The sequence below is a fragment of the Paralichthys olivaceus genome, chromosome 13 (genome assembly GCF_024713975.1).
Source record: "Paralichthys olivaceus isolate ysfri-2021 chromosome 13, ASM2471397v2, whole genome shotgun sequence".
Lineage (NCBI taxonomy): Eukaryota > Metazoa > Chordata > Actinopteri > Pleuronectiformes > Paralichthyidae > Paralichthys > Paralichthys olivaceus.
Window position 1 is genome coordinate 20087929 of NC_091105.1, and position 22640 is coordinate 20110568.

Below are 22640 nucleotides of genomic sequence, written 5' to 3' on the forward strand. Positions count from 1 at the left end.
GTCTTACTATGCCTCAGCCTCAGCTTGTGCAATAATCCTTCTTGGTTGTTGAGGGTGGAAATTGATTGGCTCAAGCAGCTTTATCTCCACTAACCTACAGGAACGTCATAATCTTTCTGATTACCAAAACTTCTTTTTGCATTGGTGTGATGCAGGACCCTGAACACATCGTGAAGACTTTCCCACTTTATGTAATCAGCACACTGAATGTTTGATGATGACAGGAAGCAGTGTGGTGACACCTCCCCACTTCTGCTTTTCACTCCACAAAATGAACAACAAGCACTCAGTCTGTTTGCTTCAGCGGGTGAGTACTTTGACATAATATACCCTTTTTTGACATTGTGCGTTCACCAGAAGGTAAAGTAATGATCGTGTTTTGAATCATCATGTTCCAAGCAGATTTTGATGATGGAAAGTTGGATGCTGATGATCCTTATTATGCCAGGTAAGGAAATGACAACACACAATTGTAGCGTTTTGGATGTTATCCACACCTGTGAGAACTGCAGCTACAACCAAATTTAACTCGTGTATTTTTCATCATTTTTGCCTGAAGGTGTTTGGAGTGGATATTGGAGCGTGACCTTTGAAAATCAGTGTGCTTTGAAAGGGACGTCAGTAGTTATGAAGTGCAGCTATGACTACCCTTCTGGTCAAAGAGTCACTAGAGTGGACTGGTATAAAGCCCTATCTATCCAAGGCCAAAGGAGGCTGTATCCCCTCTCTCGTCTCTTTTCACCCCGGGACTTTAAATACGTGGGTGACAAAAATAGTAACTGCAATCTAAAGATCAACAATGTCCAACTCGCTGATGAGGGACTATACCATTTTGGATTTGTGACAACATCAGACAGATGGACAAGCAAAACCCATGCTAATTTGAATGTTAAAGGTAATAACAAAATAATTGAAAATGTATAGTCTTCTCATGAATTTTTTTTTTTTTAGTGAAATTGTTTTTTTTCCTTTTCTGTACCTGGACCAGAGTTAACCGCTGTCATAAATCCGAGCACTGTGAAAGAGGGTGATGATGTCAACCTGACCTGTGTGTCTGGATGTGCACATACAACCATTTCCTGGTTAAAAGAAGGACGGCCTGTGCCCAAACCAGTAAAGGCCAGTAGAGAGGATGCTGGGACGTACTTCTGTGCTGTCCAGGGACAAGAGACAGTCAGATCCAACTCTGTGACTCTGAATGTTCAGTGTAAGTACACTATTAACACTTTATCTCAATTTGTAAGCTTTTTCCCACAGCACACCTGGCATCATTCTATGTAAAGCCTCATTTCCACTGGTCAACAAACCCACTAATAACATCCAGTAACATCCAGCATTGGTATTCACTTATTCACTCCGGGGTCTAATGACTCTGCAGTCGACACTGGTTTTATCAGCTCTGATCAGCAGTGATGGAAATGTGCAACCGGGTGAATGAGTTAATTTGGCAGACAATAGGGTGAGAGAGCGCCTGCGTTTTTGGCACATTTGTGATGTCAAACGTGACACACCGGCGAAAAAGAACTAAACAGAATCTCCTTCACTGGCGATGGCCTATTGCTCGGTTACAGGGATACAGTTTTGCAGTTTTACCTCAGAGCCAAAAAGACGCATTTTAAACTGTTGCTCAGGAGGCAGAGTGGGTAGTCCACTAACCAGAAGGTCGATCGATCCCTGTCTCCTCAGGTCCGCATGCTAAAAGTGTCTTTTGGTAATATAGTGAACCACTAATAACCCCTGATGGCTGTGCAGATGAAACAGGTGGTGCTGTAGTGTGAGGTTCTAAATTGAGAAAAGAGGTATATACAGTATATGCAGTCCATCCAACATTCACCATTCTAGCTACTCTACCATTGAGTCAGTGAATTCTATGAGTGGCCACAGTTAGCGGCTGGATTCCCCTGAACAGTCTACGTCACAGTCTGCAGGAATGAGGTTTATTTAGTTGTAAAGAACTTTTGGTGTCAGGTGCATGGACATAATGAAAGGGTAGTAGAGACAGGTTCCTTTTATTCAGACTGTGGGACTAAAAAATAATTTCCTCTAGCACAATAAAGACCTGAACATTACACAACAATATAGAGTACATGATATACTTTGAGATAAATAAAATTAGAGAAAGACAAATAATAACTTAGAATTAGAATGTAGTGTTGATTCATGTTTTTTTTGTAACTTAATATCCCTCCAACATAGGTAAGAAAATACCCAGGAATATTGTTGTATCATTGAGAGTTTATTTACTCTAATACTCAGTCATGATGTCCTGACTTCATTTCTTTGTCTGCTCTGCGTGGCTAAAATACCTGATGCTCTTTCTATCAGATGCTCCAAAGAGAGTAACACTGTTGGTGAGTCCACCAGGAGACGTTGTCAAAGGAAGTTCAGTGACTTTCACCTGCAGCAGTGATGCCAACCCGCCTGTGACGCAGAGAGGATACAGCCTGTATAGGGACAGACAGTTTATCAGTTCAGGGCAGAAACACACCATCTCTGACCTGCAGCCCAGAGACAGTGGGCTGTACCAATGTCAGGCCTGGAACAACATTAGCTGGATGGGAGATGACCTGATAAACTCAACCCACATTCACCTTGAGGTCCAGTGTGAGTGTGAAGACATGCTGCACTGAGACATCTGGTCTCATGTATGTGTTTCTTAGATAGATAGGTAGATAGATAGGTAGATAGATAGATAGATAGATAGATAGATAGATAGATAGATAGATAGATAGATAGATAGATAGATAGATAGATAGATAGATAGATATTTTTATTCTCATGTTGTGTCAGCCTTTAAAGTGACAAATGGCACAGTTGGAAATTCTCAGTTATCTACTTCCTCAGTTTCAATATTGCTCCAGTCTGCACATGTGAATTATTAGGATGTGTGAAAGAGTCTTGACAGGAAACAATGTAAAAGGCTCTGAGGGGGAGGAAGTGCTTTAAAATGTCCATGTTGATTTATGTTTACACATGACCACATGTACATCAACCTGACCAGCCTACAGGAGAAAAGAACTTCAACAGATTAACCTGATTAGAATAGAGATTATGCCAGGAAGAAATTGTCACCTTTTGGAGAAAATGTTTTGTATGAGCCTGACAATTTTGAACAGAAATGAATAATTTAAGAGGTGCAAGAAAAATGAGCGTTCTTCAGCTGAAGATGCTCAACACGTGTGTTACTTGAGATTCCTTCACATTATGGCCCCTTATCACAGGCTCTAGTCAGAGTTGTGAGCAGCTCAAACAAAGAGAGTTTTTTCTATTTGAAATATTCCTTGAGGTCTGAAGAGGTGAATACATCCATCTCACAAGAAAAAGTGTAAATCTTTTGTCTCCCGTTACTCTTCAAACATCTTTTGATAATTTCTTCAATCATGAGACTCTCCGATTTAAGATTTGTCTATTGTCTCATCATTCCACATGCGCTGTTTGTCCTTGTTCTCAGACGGCCCAATGAACGTGTCAGTTTCAGTGGATCCTCAACAACCTGCTGAAGGCAGCAGTGTGAATCTGACCTGCAGCAGTGAGGCCAACCCTGCAGCCGACAACTACACCTGGTTCAAGAGGACAGACTCTTCCAGCTCCAGCACAGTGCTCCAGGTGGGTGGGGGACAAGTGCTGTCTCTTCCCTCTATGACGGCGTCGCACACTGGACTCTACCTCTGCCGGGCCAGGAACAGTGTGGGGGAAGACAACTCAGCTGAGATGCTACTGACCATGATTAGAGAGGACCACGGTTTGTGCAACTAAAAAATAAAACTTCATCATTGTGTTCCACAGAGAAGGGGTCAGGTTTGTCTTCCTCCTTTCTAACCCTACTGTGTGCTCCTCCTCAGGCAGCCAGACGCACCAGATCATAGCCGGAGTAGGAGTCGTTGTTTTGGTGATTCTTGTGGTAGCACTTCTTTTGTACTGGTGAGTCAATGAATGACAGTTCAATCAACGTTATTAACAAACGTGAACATTAAGTCTTTGGGCGTTTTAGACCCGTGTGTGATCATCAGGATTAGAAGGGGGTGGAGCAGAACGTAGGACAGGAATTCCAGGGTCTAGAGGGTCTAGACCAGGGGTCACCAACCTTTTTGAAACTGAGAGCTACTTCATGGGTACTGAGTCATACGAAGGGCTACCAGTTTGATACACTCTTTAGTTATATATTATTATAAATGATAAATGATACTCATCTATGTGAAGACACTGATCACGTTAATGATTTCTCACAATAATTATCAACAATGACTTAACAAGGTGGGAAACAGATCATGTCAATATTCAACACTTTATTTCTATTAATCTCAGCCATTGTTAACATTTTCAGATGATCACTTCTACAACATTTCATAAGAAAAATGTCCCATTTTCACGAGCCACTGACGAACCCTTTTAACAAATCATAGTCAATAGTCAACTTCAATATGGAATACAAATTTGACAGTATAAAAAGTAAATAATTAAATTTAATTAGAAACGCATATCAAATTTTAGACGCAGCTCACTGGTGAGTTGTGTTATTTTTAGAACAGGCCTGCGGGCTACTCATGTGGTCCTTGGGGGCTACCTGGTGCCCACGGGTTAGGGTTAGGGTTACTGCCGTTTATGTACATCTCTTTATATCATATTTATGATGCTGAACCTTTAGCAAAACAGGCAGTCAGTAAAAATGTGTGTGTGTGTGGTTTATTGAAATATCCTGCTGCTGCTGTGTTTCCCATTATTACAAAACAACTTCTTTGAAATGTGAAGCCACAGGATTGATAAACAAGCAAGAGAGATATGCTGTGAATGTGCTAACAAATGTGGGTTTGTTTGTTGTTGTTGTTTTTTTGACAGGAAAAAGCAAAGAACCCATGCAGCGGAAAAAGTGAGTGCATTTAAATAAAGTCCTCAAATAACCCATCTGAACTTGATTGACTGTCAATTAATCAAAAGTCAGTGGAAAGTTCGACCTCCCATTCAAGCAGTAACACAGATAAAAAATAGGCATGAGTCATCTCATGAAACCACATGTAAATTCAGTAGATCCAGATTTTTATTTGGATCTGTAGCAAATTGCACCCGCTCATAAATATCGCTCCCCTAAATATGCCAGATTTTTTTCATCAAGATGAGATCCATAAATTATTCCCTGCTTGGGAAAATGTAAAAAGAACTGCCCGGTCTCGTAATGTTAAAACAAATATTTTTAATTCCTGAATCTTCCCCTTTATCCGGATCTGCACCAAACTTTAATGGGTTCTTCCCAGACAAGTGCTATATTCTTCCACCAAGTTTCATGCGGATCCGTCCAGTAGTTATTCAGTTAACCAGCAGGCAGACAAACAAACCTTCCTTGGCAAAGGAAGCACTCAGTAGAGCACATACCTTCGAGGCCCAACAGTCCCCTAAATCAAGCTGCACCAACACACACTCATAGATATCGATGTTCTAAGTATGCCTGATTTTGATCAAGATTCATGAAATGTTCCCTGGGAAACTAGTGAAAATGTGGGGGGAAAAATAAAGCCCTATATTGCAATGTTAGATCAAGTGAAACAATTTGCCCCTTTGTCTGAATAGGCACCAATATTAAAAGGAATCTTTCTTGGCTCATGTCAAATCCTTCCACTAAATTTTATGGAAATATTTGTTTGAAAAATAAACAAACAAACAGGAAGAAACATGATCTCCTTGGCTTTTAGGTTAAAAAATGTAAAAAAGAAATATTGAATTCATTTCCTGAGGTGTTTTCTTTATTAGAATGTTTTTTTATTCCTAACCTTATTTTAGCGTAACACAATTTTAGTGGAGACAGAACGAGGGTTATGAGTACCCAAAATGCACCTATGAAGGAAAACCTAATCTGCCTTTTGTCTCCTGTAGCAGACTGTGTTCGGCTCCAGGATTATTGGAGAGGGCTTGAGTTCTTCAGCCACAGAAGTTCAGCAGGACGCTGTTTACGCCAACATCCAGAGATCGTCCTCGCATCCGAGGAACACACACCACAAACATAACGTAAATGTGGTGAACACGAACATGAATGTGCAAATGCAGAAGATACAACACAATATATTTTCAGGCTATCAAATTATATTTTCAACCATTCAGGTTCCCTTTTCTGTTGAAGCTGAACTTATCTACACAACAGTGACCAGCAAACCCAGAAACAAGAGCAGAGCTCCAGAAGAGTCCAGGTAGGTTCACCGGCCAAACATTCAACATCACACCTCATAATCTATTATTCACTGTCGGTCGAGTCTAATGATGTCTGTAGTTTTCAGTCAGTGTTACTGTACAGTCTTAAATGACCAAGTTATGAAATAAAACCTTTGACTGTCACAGAGACAAATAAAACATTTTTGAACTATAGCCAGGACCTTACAGCAACTGAGGTGATGAGTGGAAATTACTTCTATAATATCGCCCATATTCATAGATCACAATTTGTCTCATAGGGCTCAACAAGGTGTGACATCCTCTGTTCTTAACTCTCAGCAAGAGTAATGAAAAACTACCAAAAACAATCTATTGACAGGGGGAATAAACTAAGAAACCTCAGAGGGAGACACACATGAGGGATCCCTCTCCCAGGATGGACAGAAGTCCAATAGATGCCCCGTGTAATGAAGAACATCAACAATGACTGAACCCAATTTGACAGGATTTTTAGATTTATTTCCAGAAGGGGTATGACATCCAGGACCAAATTCTCATATATTGTCAAAGTGTGTTACTTATGGGTGAAATTATAGTGCAAAAAACATTTCCCCTTTCTGCTGGGGACGCCCTACAACTCCTCAAAGACCCCTAGTGGCCCCGGACCCATTTTGAGAACCCCTGCTTCTAAACATTTAAGGAATTCTACCCTCACATCTATTAACAATGATGTGTTACCATGGAATAGACACAGTACCACCCGCTAATTAATATCATCATTTTCTCCTCAGGGCCACAGCAGGAGAAACTAATGATTCTGTGATCTACTCGACTCTGGTTCAATCAAGCTGATCCAGATGTGAATACAAGAACAACAGTCTGCAGCCCAGTGTTTGTTAAAAGACTGAAAATACCTTTTATTCATTCTTTGGTTTTATGATGTTTTTATTATAACACTGTGTTCCTGCAGGTTTAGTTCTTTTGTTTATTTGTACAGTTACACTTACTGAAGTAGGTATTTCATATAATTGGACTATTTTTGATAAAGCTACCACAGCGATTATTATTATTATTATTATTATATGTGCAGCAGCTTAGAGACGTGCCCACAGTTACTGTGTAATAAAGTCACAGTAACTGTGGGCAAGTTGCTTTTAATTAAGACTTCAATACAATACTCAATGCAACAATTTACATCTTACAATATTTATTTCTCATATCACATTTGCTATAAATGCACACATACTGTACATTCATTTTATTTTAAAGGAGGGAAGGGTGGTGTGTAGCTCGGGCCTTCATGTGATGCATTGACATGCATCATACAGTTGTCAAGTGGTTTCTATGTCGGATTAGTTTAAATCACATTACAATCTGTTAAGTCAGGAGCAAACATCCCACAAACGGTTCAAATTGAGTTATTAGTGCTCACATCCCATTCTTTATTCAGGCCAGGTGCAGGACACACACACAGTGTTAGCTACAGGTACTCAGAGGTACAGTAAAGTCTTCTCTACTACGTACTAAAAGATCTATTTCACGAGAAGATGATTGATGTGGTTATTGCACGCTTGGCAATAAGATCTGTGTCAGACAAAAACATCTACATAAACAAGACGTGAATATTCACTGACTAATATTTACAAAATAAAGCAAAATGCAAACATGGAAATTTGGTAAAGATTTAAATCTTGTATGAATAATTATCCATGATGAAGTCAGGCTACTGCATATACACACATACTGCATTCAGCACACAAGTTTATTACAAAATGTCAATTCTACAGTGTAAAAATTTGTAATTTTTTGAAATAAGACTGATCAGCTGGAATTACTCCTGCATCACTGACACTGTCTGTGTCTTTGTGTTTCACAGTGTAAAAGTTTAGAAAGTGCTGAGGCTGCACGTGATCTTTAAAATCTTTCCAATCTTATTGTATGAATCCTTGTAATTACACCAAGAATATTGAAGACAGACCTGACTCTTTACAAGACTTCATTAATGTAACTGCTGTTTAGCTCAAACATTAAACTAACTTGTTTCTGATTGAAAAAGCCATTTCAGAAAATGATCTCATTATGTTCTACACAGCAGGAATCTTAAGTCTTATATTATTTCACTTTTTGTTTTTTATTAATAAAATTCATAAAGTTTGATTGTAACTTTATTTCCTGTCTCTTAAAGAGCTCTGTCTGTGTTTATATACAAAACTTTATTCCAGATCGCTGTATTTGGACAGTTGTTAGTCTTCAGGCTCGGGATATTCAAGTGAAATAAAATCATGGATCTTATAACATTAAGGTGCTATGTCTCAGCTTATATCTGAGAAGGTTCACATCAACATAGAAAGAACTGTGGGGGAGATAAAGACCTTTAAACACACAGCAGGCAAAGTTTACAGGTTAGAAAGAAATTGGAGGAATACGTGTGATACGTATCTACATATCTAACATTTTGTGGAAAGTCCTTTGCTGTGAATGGCTGCCTGAAGGTTTTGACCCACAGACGTCATCCGTAGGAACTCTGGTGATACTCTGCTGGGCTTTTATTTTGGCGAACAAGCTTCCTTTTATATGATTTTTGCTTCTTGGGACTTATTTAACATTTGCTTGCATGGTCACCTCTTCACTCGTCATAATGAGAGACAACTTTCTCCTCAAATCTGAGCCCTTGATCATTTGTGCTTGAACTAATGATTAAAAAACAGTGTAACTGTCCCAAAATGTGGCTGCTTGACTGCTCTCTTAAGCAGTATGATATTGGCAAACATTTTACCATGTGGAAAAGTAGTGGAAAAATCCTTTGATACAAGAGGAACATCGCAGCGTTCAAGACCCTCCATTGTAACACATCCCTTTGACATCAACAGGTTCTGTCCATGTTGTCGTCTCAGTGTAGAAAAAGTAGAAAAGTAGGAGCAGTGATCTCATGGCCGGGCCAATTTGTGAACCCCTGGTGAGTTGTGATAGTTCTGAAGGAGAGAGGTGAGAGTAAATATCAGCTTGTCTTCTGTTGATCATGCTGTTCTCGTGGCTATAAAAGTGTTAAAGCAGATAAACCAGATTATATCTATCTAATTACTAAAGCAGTGGTAGACAACTGGGTCAAGCTGCAGGTCAAACTGAAGACGCGATGCATTCAATAACTTAAGTTTAAATGAACAGGTCACCACCGTTCTGTAGCAGCAGCGGCTGAGATACCAACGAAGAGTTGGAGCATGAGGCACTGACAACTGATTCTCCAGTTTGAGTTTCTACGTACTGAGGTGTGCTTCACTGAACTTTGAATAAAGTGGTGAACAGCAGCATCGTCAGGGTTGGACTGGGTCCACAGGGTGGACTGAGTCCTGCACTTGTCTTTACTTGCTGCAAATCTCTTTTACAGTTTCAGAAAGGAAATTGCAACCAGCATCACTGGCACAGGCCAAACAAACAGAAACTCTACTTTCACATGAATTTCACACCATTAATCTACAGACTGCTTGTGTTTGCATGTGGAAGTCTGGGAAATGTCCATACACTGGTGGTGAGTGGTTTATAGATAACCTGAGTATTATTATCCCTATGACTTTATTTGGCATAATAACAACACAATAAACTACAAAGCATCCAGCCTCTCACCCTCATGGCGGTGGATATCCACGGCAGAAACCGGGACACTCTGGTGTAGACGCCAGGTTTCTTTGGCATGGCACAGCCTGTTCCCCAGCTCACCACACCCAGAAGACGATAGCGGCTGCTCTTAGATAGACAGTCCTCCGCCACAAAGGGACCGCCACTGTCTCCCTGAAACCACATATGGTGTTAGCAGATTACACACACAGTGCCTTTGCATTGACAGAAATGGGATATATTCATCAGATAGTACATTATAGATTAAATAAAGTTGATACACACATGAGGACATATCTGAGAATATGGTTCCCTGATTAGAAACCACATGAACACATGCACACTCTGACCTGGCAGGCGTCAGTGCCTCCTTTCTCATAACCAGCACAGAACATGCTGGAGGTGATCTGATTGTCGTAGTAATCGGGAGCGTTACAGACAGCGTCACTGATGATGGGGACGCTCACTTCTTGGAGGACGTCTGCTAGATGACCTGCGAGTCAAACATCCCTAGTGAAACCAACAATACTACAGAATATAAACACCAATATATGAATCTGCTTCTTCAGTATCTGTTTTCAGTAAAGACTTTATCACTTTATTTTCATCTTTCTATGTATTTATTTAAATCAAAATATACACTGAAAAGCTAATGAATTTGTTTCAATACATTTTTTCATTTTTCATTTAAAGAAATCAATACTGTCATTAAATGATTTTCTGCAGTTTATGATGATACAGCTGCAGACTCACCGTAGTACCCAACGTTTCCCCAGCCCGTCACAGTTCCCATCTGTCCGTCTATCAGTCTTTGACCGTATGCTGGCAGGCAAATAGGCTGGATGTATTCTACCGAAAACACACAAACATATTCTGTGTCTTAAGATACAAGCAAACGTGTGTATGATAATACTGAACCATCAGCTGCAGTATAGGTTATAAACCCTGCCTCCTCCATTTAGCAGATAATATATGGACCCAACTGAAAAGTCAAAGTACACATCAAAAGATTTTTTCTCAAAGACGGTCTCTGTCATTCATATTTTGCTCATTTTCCAGTAAGTTTAGTTTTAATTAGTTAAATGATGCTAAATACAGGGTGAAACATCATGATTGACAGCTGAGACTAACTAGTCGCTACAACAGCTCCCAACCACAATCTCTACTGCACAGACTGTGGTTCCAAATGCGCAGGATGACAGAATTTGCATCTGGGATATTTTAGCATCATTTTTTCCAGTCTACGATTTATAAAAAACACTCAGTTGTAAGTTTGATAAATAGCCGTGCAGCTAAATGGGTTCCAGCCAATTGTGTCCTTGTATTAAGTTGTAATAAAATGAGGCCTTGACTACTGAAGACTTTTCACTGAGAAGGACTGTTGCTGAACACAGCAGCACTGGTCCCTTCTGCAATCTGATTGGCCCCTGAACTGCCCCTTACCTGTAAGTGATCTTTAAAAAACTAATAACTTATTTACAATCACTATGATAATTTGTTAAGAATTTTTATTTTCTAAGATTTTTAGAAGAACACAACGTGCTTGAACAAGGAACATTTTTGAAAATATATTCAATAATGTGTGGCTTTGCTGAAAGCTATAGAGCTAACAGTTAACAAGCAAAGACTTAAATGCTCACCTTACTGAATCATGTAATTGGCCCCTGTGTTTAAACTGTGGACAATATCTGTCTAAGTCAAAGGTGATTTCATGAATAAATTCGGCATGACACTGTTGACAACCGCTGTGGTTGTAAGTATGAACACCAAACACTAGATGTCAGACCGGACCTGTTGATACACTGCTTGTTATGTGTCCTTTACAAAGTGTAAAAGGACACAAGCATTACATGAGTGCACAAACACTCAGTATTACAGTAAGATCGCTGTGCATGACATGAGTTGGTCCTTTTTTCATTAATATTAGGAGAAGACAGACAACATCTTTTATTAAAGGAGACCGGGGATTCCAGGGCAGAAAGGAAGTGCATCAGTGTTAAAGTAATAAGAGCAACTGGTTGTATCCGGTTCATAACTGATGTAATTATGTTGGATGAAATAACTTTTGTCCTGGAGGAATTAGGAAACCTAAAACAGGCTCATTACATGGTGACTGTGTGTCTCTGTTTCTGTCCCTCCGTGTGTGTGTGTGCGTATGTGTGTGTGTCTTACCAGTAAAAGTAAGCGGTTGAGTGAGGGCCAGAACGGCGATGTCCCTGCTGTTGTCATCAATGTTAGCATCTACAGAGGGCAGGTAGCTGCTGTGATAAACGATGGTCTTCACCTCCGCTGTGATGGCGTTGGATGGTTTGTTATAGATGGAGCCCAGCAGCACACGCCATCGGTTCACAAAGCGCCGTCTAGTGTAGGAGGAGCGACAGGGGAGGAGGCGACAATGTCTCAGAGTTGTTTCAGCTGTCCACACACAAATACCCCACCTCACACACAGATGGAGCAGACATTCTTTCATGTTAGAGTCAGGACATGCTACTTATTACTAAATTATTTACATTGATACAGATCCTGTTATTAAAACTTAATAAAATTGTTATCTCAAACATGATGGAGCTTTCATTTCTGTGTCTTATGCAGCTCTGTCACGTACTCGAGGAAGCAGTGAGCAGCAGAGACAATCCAGCGGTTCGAGATGATTGATCCACCACACTGATGAACTCCATCGTACTGTAAGCTGACCTGCCAAGGCCAGTTGCCCTGCCTGGCATCCACACCACCGACTATACGGTCTGCTGCAAAACTACGCCTGCCACAGTCTGCCGATGAGGAGAGGAGAGGAAAATAAAATAAATTCATGGGTAAAATGTGAAACTATTTAACATATGGTATATCAGTGGTTCCCAAACTTGGGATCGGGACCCCCAGTGGGTAGCAAGACACTGAGAGGGGGGTCCTCAGATGGTTTCCAGAAATAGATCAAATTTAAATGCAATTAGAAATAGCCATTCAGTACGGAGCCCCTAAAGGGGCATGGGAGAAAAAAAAAAAAAGAAACGTATCTCGTGCGCACAAGAAAGTATGTCGCGAGCACGAGAAAGTATCCCGTGAGCACGTGAAAGTATTGCATGCCAGGTATATTTCGCGTTTTCAGAAAAGAGAATAAGTCCACTTCTGCAGCCATTCTTTGATGCTAATGATCTTAATGAGCACAGGCGTACGGTCAACTACATGTGCTTAACGAGATACTTTTTCGTGCGCACCAGAAAACTATCTCGTGCGCACGAGATACTTTCGCGTGCGTACGGGATACTTTCATGTGCGCACGGGATACCTTCCCGTGCTCGCGAGATACTTTCTCGTGCTCGCGACATACTTTCTTGTGCGCACGAGATACGTTTCTTTTTCTTTTTTCTCCTCCGTAATTCAGCCATCCTTGTTACAAAAGATTTTTTTTAAATGTATTTAAACATCAAATAAAAAAGGACATCAGCCTTTTAATGTTCTCTGTCTTCACTTGACCCCTTTAACACATCAGCAACATTTTCAGCTGTTTGCAATCTCAAGTCTCTTGCAATGTTATAGAAAGTGAAAAAAAAATTCAGATGATTCAGATCTGCAACAAAATGTGATGGGTTCCTCCTCGGGTCATGTCTCACCCCTAACAAACAAATTAACAGATGCAGATGGAAGCAAAACCTCCTTGGTGGAGTTAATAAAAGTGTGATGCAGGCTTTGGAAATGATGAGAGCCGGATGTAAACGATCAGTGACACTGATCTCAACCTCTCATCTCAACACCTATTCAGTGTTAAAGGTGGGGTTGGTAATTCTGCACCGAGCAGTCGTGTGCACTGTGTGTTGCATTGCATTTCTCAAGTGTAGTCTGCTCACCTTTCCAGAATAACCAGCCCTATAGCTTTAATCGAACCACTGTGTCACAGAGAACTCTTACCTTGGCACAGCAGAGTGAGAACCTCCCTGCTCTCACAGTCACTGAAACACAGACACACAGCGTCAGTAACAGCCAGTGTTAGACTGCTGTAAGACAGGTGGCGGACCAGACAGACAGACAGACAGGTGTTTGTTACCATGGGAACAACGAGTCTTTGATTTTCTTGCCGTAGCTGAGCTCTTCCTGTCTGACACAGAAGAACTCTCCGGGATCTCCACTAGCCTCTGGCACCGATGTGACTGAGTAATTAGCCACACTGAAACACACATACACACACACACACACACACACACACACACACACACACACAACTATCATTATTAGGACTTTGCATTAACCCCTAAACTGACACCTATCAAATTCATGCTAAATGTTACTACATTCACATGATAAGAATAATATATCTCACCTGACAAAGCCCACTTCTTCACAGCTGATACCAGCAAGCAGCTCATTGGCTGAGGAGGAACACACCTGAAGCCACCTCCTCTGTGTGGGATCGAAGACTCTGAGACGTTGGTCGGCAGAATTGACCTGAACTGCAGGGAGTGATATGGGTTTAATTACAAAACAAGTTTAGTAAAAAAATCACACACACTCCCGTTTGCCTGTCACATATAGTTATTAACTGTGACTCATCCTAGTGACATTGGATTTTTATCACCTCTACCAAAGAGGTTATGTTTTCATCTCTGTTGGTTTGTCTGTGGATTAGCAGGGTTTCACTCAAGAAAAACGATTTAATGGATTACCACAACATTTAGTGAAAGGATGAGGATTGGGTCAGAGAGAATTCATTCAGTTTTAGTGTGGATCAGGATCAGGTTGCAGATGAAGTTTTTTTTCACTGTCTTTAACATTTTGACTGCAATTTTTCACATTTTTGTAAATTTCGCAAGACCTTTATTAAAAAAGATCTTTATTTCAAACAAAATCCAACATCTGTAGAGCGCGATTATCTATGAACAGCTGTTTTTTTTGTGCAAATAAATTCATGAATCAAATTTAGGGGGGTGATCTTTCATCACTTCAATCAATGAATATCGTTGTGAGTAGTTTGCAGAACCTGTGTACGTGCTCTATCTCTGATCTCAATATATGTATATGCAATATGCTGTGTAAATGGCCAATCTAGTTATACCAAAGCTTAAAATCTGATGTAACGCTACATATTAGAAATCTATTCTCATCTTTGAAACCATCAGCATGTCCTCTCATACTCACCATCATACAGGCCTGTGTCTTCCTCCATCGTACAATACACAACTGCAGAAGAGTAATATACACAGTGGGCATCAGTGCAATGTACGACAGGGAATAACAAAAGACTTTTAATCATCAGATTTATTAGAATATAGATTGTGTGTCTAATGTGTAAGAGCATGTGGTCTAACCTACGGCCCAAACGGCTGCTCCAATGGCTCCCAAGATTATCAGCGTCACGCATGCTCCGATCACCCGGCAGGGGGTCAACACACAGGTCAGAGAGATTCCCTTGCTCCCTGCAGACACACCCCCACACAGACACGTTAGTGAACATGGAGTGCCTGTACTCAGAGACACACACATGAATGCACACATGCAGCAGCAGCAGCAGCAGCTCACAAGCCTTTTAACATTTCATACATTTCACAATTTCATAAACATGCAAAGCTGAAGAGAAGACTTAAGAGATGAAATATAACAACAATGACATTAACTGTGTTCTGCTCATATTTATGTAAGCATGCAGATGTTTGACAAGATAATACAAAGCAAAAGTCCTGACTGCTGCTCTGTGATTGTGGCTCTATGTTTTGGACTCAACCACCCTACAACAAACATCAGCAAAAATGGACAGTTTCCGCTCAGTGTCCCAATGTGAAGGGGCATGCAGCATATTTTCTGGCACAGGCTGAAAAGTACAAGTGACATTGATTCAATCAATAGTCTAAAGTCTAAAGCACTTCTCCGCCGGGCAAGAACAAACCATGTCCGTGCCATGTCTGTCCTGTGTGTGTCCACCGGCGTGTGTTGCTCTCAGTGTTTTTTTCTGCCTTGTTGTCCACTGCTCTGAGCACAATTTGTCAACTTGACCCACAGCTTAGTGTTAAAACACATGGTTCATTGCAAACCTGATAAAATACACAGGCATAAATATGAACAGTAATAAACCCTCATATCATGTGTGCTGGCTGACTATAATGGCTTACTATAGTACTATAGCTTACTACTCATTTACCATCATTACCAAGGAGGTTGTGTTTCTTGTTTGTTTGTTTGTTTGTCTGTTTGTTAGTTAGCAGGATTAAGCACAAACTACTGAACAAATTACCATGAAACTTGGTGGAAGGATGCAGTACAGAGCATGAGAGAACCCATTGTGTTTGTCATGAAGACATTAATGTATTTTGTTTTGAAAATGTAGAAAAAGCACAGATGCTGCAAACAACTTCAACCATTGGTGCAATATATTCAAGTGTCCCAGTTAGCTGTGTGATAGGGAATAAAAACCCAATAACCCAAATGAGACTAAATGGAATTCAGCCATCATTCGCTTTGATATTTCAACCTGTGATTTTCCTGCAGTCAAAAAAACTTAGGAGAGAGATTTAAATCAAGAAAGCCTGCATCAGTAAGTATTTGTTCTAGAAAAGCAAGAGAGGTGTCCTGACTTTGACTGGATATTCTGTTCCCTATGAGACGGTCAGGACTGTAACAGTAATACCGTTCATCTGTGAGGCGGGAAACAGCTGGAGATACTGTTAGTATACAAGTCCTCCTTATCAAAACTGTGTACATGCACAGTTTCCATCCTGCCTCCAACATTTTCCCTCCTCTCTCACATGCCTCTCTTTCCTATTTTCTGCAGGGGGGGAAATATTAATTAAACATTCAAATGTTTTGATGGAACTTTGACATTTAGAATAAAAATATTCATAGGAAACATGTTAAATATTTCAACCATACAAGTGGTTTCGAACAAGAACAATCCATGTAAGTTTATGTATGTGTCTTGAAGACTGAAGTGGATCCAACCTCAACCTTCTTCTCCGCTATCTCCTCAAATCTGCTCCCTCTCCTCTGCACCACAGCCGCTTCCTGCCCACCTCTACCTGTCTCTCGATTGTTTGTATTCTTCTTTTTAAACGCTCCATCTTTTCTTCTCCTCCCTCCTGCCACAACTCCCCTCTTTGTGCCTCCTGTTTGCTCCTCCTCCACTTCCATACCTGTCCTCTCTCCTTCCCTCCTTCCGTTACGCTTCCCTTGCAGACTTGCACTCAGTGTGACAATGGCGTTATTGTTCCTTGGACTTTAAAACTCTGATTAACAACGAGGACTCAGAGAGATGAAGACAATTCAGGCAGAAAAAGTGAACAAAGGAAATATTTAGTGATCTTCTGATCAATGTCTGACATCCACTGGACATATTACCAGAGGGATCTGTTCATTAGATTGTGATTTCTGAGAAATACCCCAGATTTCCTCCACTCCTCTCAGGTTCAGCACCAACCCTCATGCTGTCCACTCGTCTTTCTTCTTAAACTTTTTTCCTCCTCTTTCTTCCCCTCTCTCCTACACCCACACAGTCCTCTTCCTTCTCACATTGCCGGGCAGAACAAGCACTCTATTGTGTCCACTTCTCCTTCTCCTATATGTGGGTGTGTGTGTGTGAGTTTCAGTGTGGCAACACACAATTCTGTTAAGACGATGACAAATGACACATTTCTTTCTCAAGAGTCATACAAGACTTTTTATTTGAACATTTATGCCAAATGTTTCAAGGATTCTTTCGAGGTGTTGTCGAGGCACATTTATGCTAAGCAGTAGATAACAACACTGCCGTCTGTACTGTTTTCTCAACGATTACGGATATGGATGAAACAGACTAAACTTAGAAGTATCACAGGAAATCATGGGGGGGTAGTGTAGCCAATAACTTGAATGAAAACACTATAAGATACAAGGAAGAAATTTCAACAATGGAGAAGAGACTTTAAGGCTGTGTCAGAAGTCACCCACTCATTCACTAACCTCTACTTTCCAATGTTCTATGTAGATGACTTTAGAGTGAGCTCATCAGCTAAAGAAAACAACACTTTTGGACACTACGTGTAATTACATCATTGGAACAGGATTATGACGTGCAACAACAACGTCAGTGGAACGCCATAATAAATTACAAATGTTTATTTTCCACTTTGTATGAATTTTTTGTAAAAAGCAGTTATTAAAGCAGTATTCTTAACTCTGAAGAATGTCCCAACTATGGGGCCTTTCACATATGAAGGACGCCGATTGTCAGACGCAATCACAACAACACAGACATCCCCGGAGTGTTAAGGTGAGCATACAGGAAGCAGGATTATATAAATCATATCATACTGTTAACAGCATAAAGACACTGGTGTCGGCCCTGATCACCAAACACTGTCTCACTTTATCATCCTGACGTATTCGTATTGATTTAGAAACGTCACCAATGCGCTCACCACTGGCAATGACTCCTCTTAAGGATCTCCTGCTGTTTTCTCACAGGGGTTGATTAGCACATGATCCAGAATTATAAGCGGTTGGTAAGACAGTGCAGAAAGTCCAGGGCCTTGAACTCTGACTTTTGCATTCTCACACGTAGCCCCTCCTCAGAATGTCAGGAGATTATCCGGAGTTCAGTGCATGTCTGAAAGTAGCTACAGTCACTCGAAATTCACTCAAAGCATTCTGGACATATTGCGGTCGTACCCATAGTGTGACTGGATCTGTTGTTGCCATGGCTTGTGGCCACTCCGATAAACAGAGCTGGCATGAGAGGTGCACATTCATCATTAGGTGACATCATATGTGACATATCCACATGCTGCACATAACATATATTCTGTTATTTCTACCCTCACCCATGAGTCATATGTGCAGCCACATGCAGCAGAGTGGAAAAGGTTCGGTGAGTCATTTCTTCTTTCTGTGGGATGTTGCAAGGGAAACCCTGAGCTTAGCATGCATTGCACCCGCCTACTGTAGCATCTCAGGGTGGGTAAAAAGAAGCAGCTGTGCACCAGATGAGATGCGTGGTCGTCCACGCCCTGCCCCAGACCAAAATGCAGAGACAACACATGGTGTATTTAAAACAGAAATGAGGAGACTTTGCTTGCTTTGTTATTTCTCTGTGGCAAACCCTCTGAAGCCCTTTTCTCTGAGTGTTAGTCTTTTATTGTACTCAAGGTCTGCGCACTAAGTTTCTTAACCAACTCTTTTGATAGTTTATTCAGTTGTCATGGAAATAGATCTTTTGACCTGTAGCTGTTGTTGTTATATGAGTTGGCATAAAGTTAAGCATTAAAGTTCATTCTTAAAATGCTATTTTTATGTTTGTTATGTCTCCTGATCCACTCCACTCTCAACTGCACAGTCAGCATCCACTGTGTTATCATGGACTGACATTTGGACTTTGAGGAAACACATTACAAAACTACTGTTAAACTTAAATGACCCAAACCAGAACCACCTTTAAACAAGAACCTACCAAATGTTTCTAGGTGTGGTGGGCTGGGATGAAGCAGACCTCACATTCATAAAGATGAAGGCACAACATAAGCAATGACGCACACTTGTAGTGGTTGCCCTGATGGAAAACTGTAAAATAAACACAATCGTAGTGTGCAGTAAATATTAGCCGAATTAGAAAAATACTGTTTGTGATAGCCTTTGTGTGAGTGTGCATATTTGTGTTGCTGCATTCGTTCACACGTGCATTGCATTTGAGCGTGTCGCAACTGAAGGTAAATACAACTTGTTTCTGAAACTGATGTCTCCCCTAATCTAACATAAGCACAGACGTACACAAAACAAGCCTCGCCACATGTGCCACTCCTTGACTAGACTGTGTTTCTCCTGTAATTACACACACCAAAGAAACATTGTGATTCACTGCATCTGGGTGGACTCGGAGTCAGGCTACAGAAACCGTTAAACATCAAGCCGGCCACGTTCAGACAGAGAGTAAGTCACAGCACAACGAGGACATTGAATGACCAAGAAGAAATGCCGATGAGATTGGATTATGTTGACATGATATCAGTTTTCTTCTGAGGACTTCGCTTAATGGGAGGCTGCTGACTTCATGGTAGCAACATTCAGTTTGGCTCTGCAATGTAAGGTGGGTACTTATTGTGTTGTGGAACAGGGTTAAAACGTGTTAGGCGGACTTGAAGCATTTTCTCAGTAACGTTTTAAATCTGTGTTAAAAATAAAAGCGTGTCACAATAGGAAAAAGTAGTTTCACAGTGCAAAGTGACACACAAGCTTTCTATCAGCAGCAACTCATCTTATCTTTCCTTCTATAAAGCAATCATATAATTTGCAGTAAACTCATTAGGAACCATAAAGCTGCCAAAGTGTTTGACCCGCACATCAACACCACAACACCACAACACTGCATTCAAACAAATGGCAACCAACAGGAGGACAGATGTGTCTTCTCTGGGTTTTCTGTTTTGATGTTTCATTGATGCTGATGGGGGTGCAGTGTTAAAATGAAGTAGGAGAGTTGTATATTGTGAAGTGGGCACAGTGGGTTACATGAGTGTGTTGTTACCTCCAACAAGGAGGTTGTGTATTCATCTAAATGTTTGATATTTTTGGAAGATTATGGAAAAACTCCTGGACAGATTTCCACAAAATGTTGTGGAAGATGGAAGAAAGAATCCATTCGGTTTGGATGTACGTCTGGAGCAGGGGGCAGAGCCAAGATTTTTTTTTTTCACTTTTTTTAACATTTTCTTCTATTCTCAGAATAATTAATAGATATTGATGACAGGACTGATATTTATGAGGGTGTGCAATTTGGTGCAGATCAAAATAAAACCCCAAACTAGTGAATTTAAACTCTCTATGTAGTTTTTAATGCAAATGAGTTGTATCTGGTCATTTCTGGCCCCACGTATCATCATCACTATCATATTTCTATTTGGATTCAGACATCTCTGTTTTTATTAAAGAGAAAATATTACAACCAATATAAGTAAATGTTTTTCAGGCTGAATGACAAATCTCTAAAATAAATGAAGAGAGAATCAGAGAGATGGTCAGCCAACTTTGTACAAATCTGTTAATAGTTAACTGTCAAGTGGACTAATGTCTGCTCCCAAATACAGAGAACGGGCAGCGTGAGCTATGGCATTTCCAGCACAGCTGCATGTGTGTGTGTATGTGTGTGTGTGTGTGTGTGTGTGTGAGAGAGAGAGAGAGAGAGAGAGAGAGAGAACTGTGTTTGTAAAATGTGCACTCACCCATCTTCCCCTCAGTTACAACTTTCTCAACATACATCTGTACACAGTGGACAGCAATGATGATCAGTCTTCTTCCGTCCTTCTTCCGTTCCTTCCTTACTCCCTCCTTCTCTCCTGACTCCTCAGGGCAGGAGAACAATATCAACAATCCAATAGTCCCTAAAGCCCCCATTAATGGAGCGATACACAGAAAGAAAAATAAGAGAGCATTTGAATACCATTGATAATGTGAAGTGGAAGGACTACTTTCACTATCTTTTTTATAAAACCTATACTAACCCTTCTTCCGAATAATATTCCTTATATATTTAAAGTATACAATCGTAGTAAACAGATATCAGTATTTTGACAGTTATGTTTCAGAGGACAATCATTGACACAATACATTCCTTAGCCCCTTACCCTAACCTTAACCTAATTCTAACCCAAAAGTCATGTGTTAGCCCTCAAACAGCTTTGTGAACAGTGAGGATAGGCTAAAATGTCTGTAAAAGGTCTATGCTCAAAGTGGTACTCACAAAGATATATGGACAAGCACACACACACAAACACACACACACACACACACACACTCAAGGGCTCACTCCTCTCTAACGCATTCTCAATGAATAACTTGTGTCTTTGTCTTTTCCTATAATTTGTATCTAAATCACACGTACACATCTAATCACATATAACTCCATATACAAGTGAGCTGAATGTTTTGTTCAGCCTCAGCACAAGTTAAAACAGTTAGAGAACTCAGTGTCCTGGAAACATGAAGTCACATGAGACATGTGCACTTTCTTTTGAAGAAATTCAGATGCATCCTTTCCTGTCTCCTAACCTGTTGTGAATGAACTGAGTAATTAGAAACTATAATATTTAGTCATTTAGCTCTTAGCTATTCATATCACATTAGTAGCCCATATGCTCCATCAGGTTAATGTAGACTGACTCATTTAACAGGTTCAACTTTTAACTATGACTTTAACAGATCGAGATTAACATCAGATCTAATCTAGATTAACAGCAGCACAGTGTAAAACCTGCCTATAATCATGAAACTAATGTTAGAGCAGGAAATAAATCAGAGACTGCTGAAATACACTCTTTAAGTGACTCACCTGTCTTTTCTTCTCCTCAGATTGTATTTATTTTTCTTTTCTTGGAAAAAAGAAACAATCAAACTTATTCCCAAAAAATGGAAAAGAGGCCACCACAGGTAAATCCCAGTTTTCAGTGAATCCCTATTGTCTCTCGTCCAAGGTTACTGACCGCAGAGAAAGAAAGACACAGAGGAAGAGTTTTCAGCGACAGTTTGGACTCTTTCCTTCAACCAAAGCCACCTGCGCCCGCTTCTAGGAGAACACACAGAAACATCTGGAACCACTGGAGCAGGTGAAACACAAGTTAGTCCGACTTTATCCGCAGTTTGTCGCTGGGATCGTGAGTGTGTGTGTGTGTGTGTGGTGTGAGTGGTCAGCTGCGCAGACTGGAGGGGCAGCAGTGACGTCACGTCACGCTTCTGGCTGGACAAGAGCGCGCACGAGAGCTGTGCGCACAGGTGAACGCACGAGCATGGATCACCAGAATGACACACATCAACAGCATGTGGCTGCGATCATATGACTGCATTACACACACATGCACATGCACACACACATGCACGTCTCGTGTTGGGACACTCATTGACATAATACATTCCTCAGCCCCTTCCCTTAACCTTCACCTCATTCT

General features: G+C 40.6%; 2 protein-coding genes across 8 annotated transcripts; one reads left to right on the forward strand and one right to left on the reverse strand.

Annotated features, from left to right (window-relative positions):
• The first annotated feature begins 130 nt into the window (after positions 1 to 130).
• LOC109631943 (carcinoembryonic antigen-related cell adhesion molecule 6-like) lies at positions 131 to 8295 on the forward strand. 4 transcript variants are annotated; one of them, XM_069536911.1, is made up of 11 exons: positions 131 to 307; positions 403 to 448; positions 560 to 895; positions 989 to 1207; positions 2326 to 2604; positions 3452 to 3742; positions 3843 to 3921; positions 4837 to 4867; positions 5866 to 5997; positions 6091 to 6176; positions 6930 to 8295. In XM_069536911.1, exons 1-11 carry the CDS (start codon positions 215 to 217, stop codon positions 6988 to 6990), a joined length of 1653 nt encoding a protein of 550 aa, XP_069393012.1. In that variant the 5' UTR covers positions 131 to 214; the 3' UTR covers positions 6991 to 8295. The 4 variants fall into 4 exon arrangements, with proteins under 4 accessions (XP_069393012.1, XP_069393013.1, XP_019946578.2 ...); XM_069536912.1 differs by having other exon boundaries at positions 5869 to 5997; XM_020091019.2 differs by lacking the exon at positions 2326 to 2604.
• Positions 7329 to 22317, reverse strand: hpn (hepsin). Of its 4 annotated transcripts, none has more exons than XR_011245839.1 (14): positions 22028 to 22173; positions 20922 to 21039; positions 15051 to 15158; positions 14881 to 14922; positions 14066 to 14195; positions 13793 to 13912; positions 13657 to 13697; positions 12356 to 12521; positions 11923 to 12110; positions 10504 to 10599; positions 10101 to 10243; positions 9760 to 9924; positions 8808 to 9110; positions 7329 to 8725 (listed from the first exon to the last, which is right to left on the reverse strand). XR_011245839.1 is itself a non-coding variant. In XM_020091018.2 (14 exons), exons 3-14 carry the CDS (start codon positions 20956 to 20958, stop codon positions 9066 to 9068), a joined length of 1281 nt encoding a protein of 426 aa, XP_019946577.1. In that variant the 5' UTR covers positions 20959 to 21039; positions 22028 to 22067; positions 22179 to 22317; the 3' UTR covers positions 7544 to 9065. The 4 variants fall into 4 exon arrangements, 2 of the variants coding, with proteins under 2 accessions (XP_019946577.1, XP_069393016.1); XR_011245838.1 differs by having other exon boundaries at positions 20922 to 21080; XM_020091018.2 differs by adding an exon at positions 22179 to 22317 and having other exon boundaries at positions 7544 to 9110; positions 22028 to 22067.
• Positions 22318 to 22640: the final 323 nt, after the last annotated feature.

Bases quoted from the DNA above. Each gene is read 5' to 3' on its own strand.
- hpn (XM_020091018.2), bottom strand. From the start codon at position 20,958: ATGTATGTTGAGAAAGTTGTAACTGAGGGGAAGATGG. The intron at 14,923-15,050 runs GTTAGACCACAT...ACTCTTCTGCAG, and splicing joins AGCAGCCGTTTGGGCCGTAG to TTGTGTATTGTACGATGGAG. The intron at 10,600-11,922 runs GTAAGACACACA...TGTTTTCGGTAG, and splicing joins TCAACCGCTTACTTTTACTG to AATACATCCAGCCTATTTGC.
- LOC109631943 (XM_069536911.1), top strand. From the start codon at position 215: ATGATGACAGGAAGCAGTGTGGTGACACCTCCCCACTTCTGCTTTTCA. The intron at 3,743-3,842 runs GTTTGTGCAACT...GCTCCTCCTCAG, and splicing joins CATGATTAGAGAGGACCACG to GCAGCCAGACGCACCAGATC. The intron at 5,998-6,090 runs GTAAATGTGGTG...TCAACCATTCAG, and splicing joins ACACACACCACAAACATAAC to GTTCCCTTTTCTGTTGAAGC.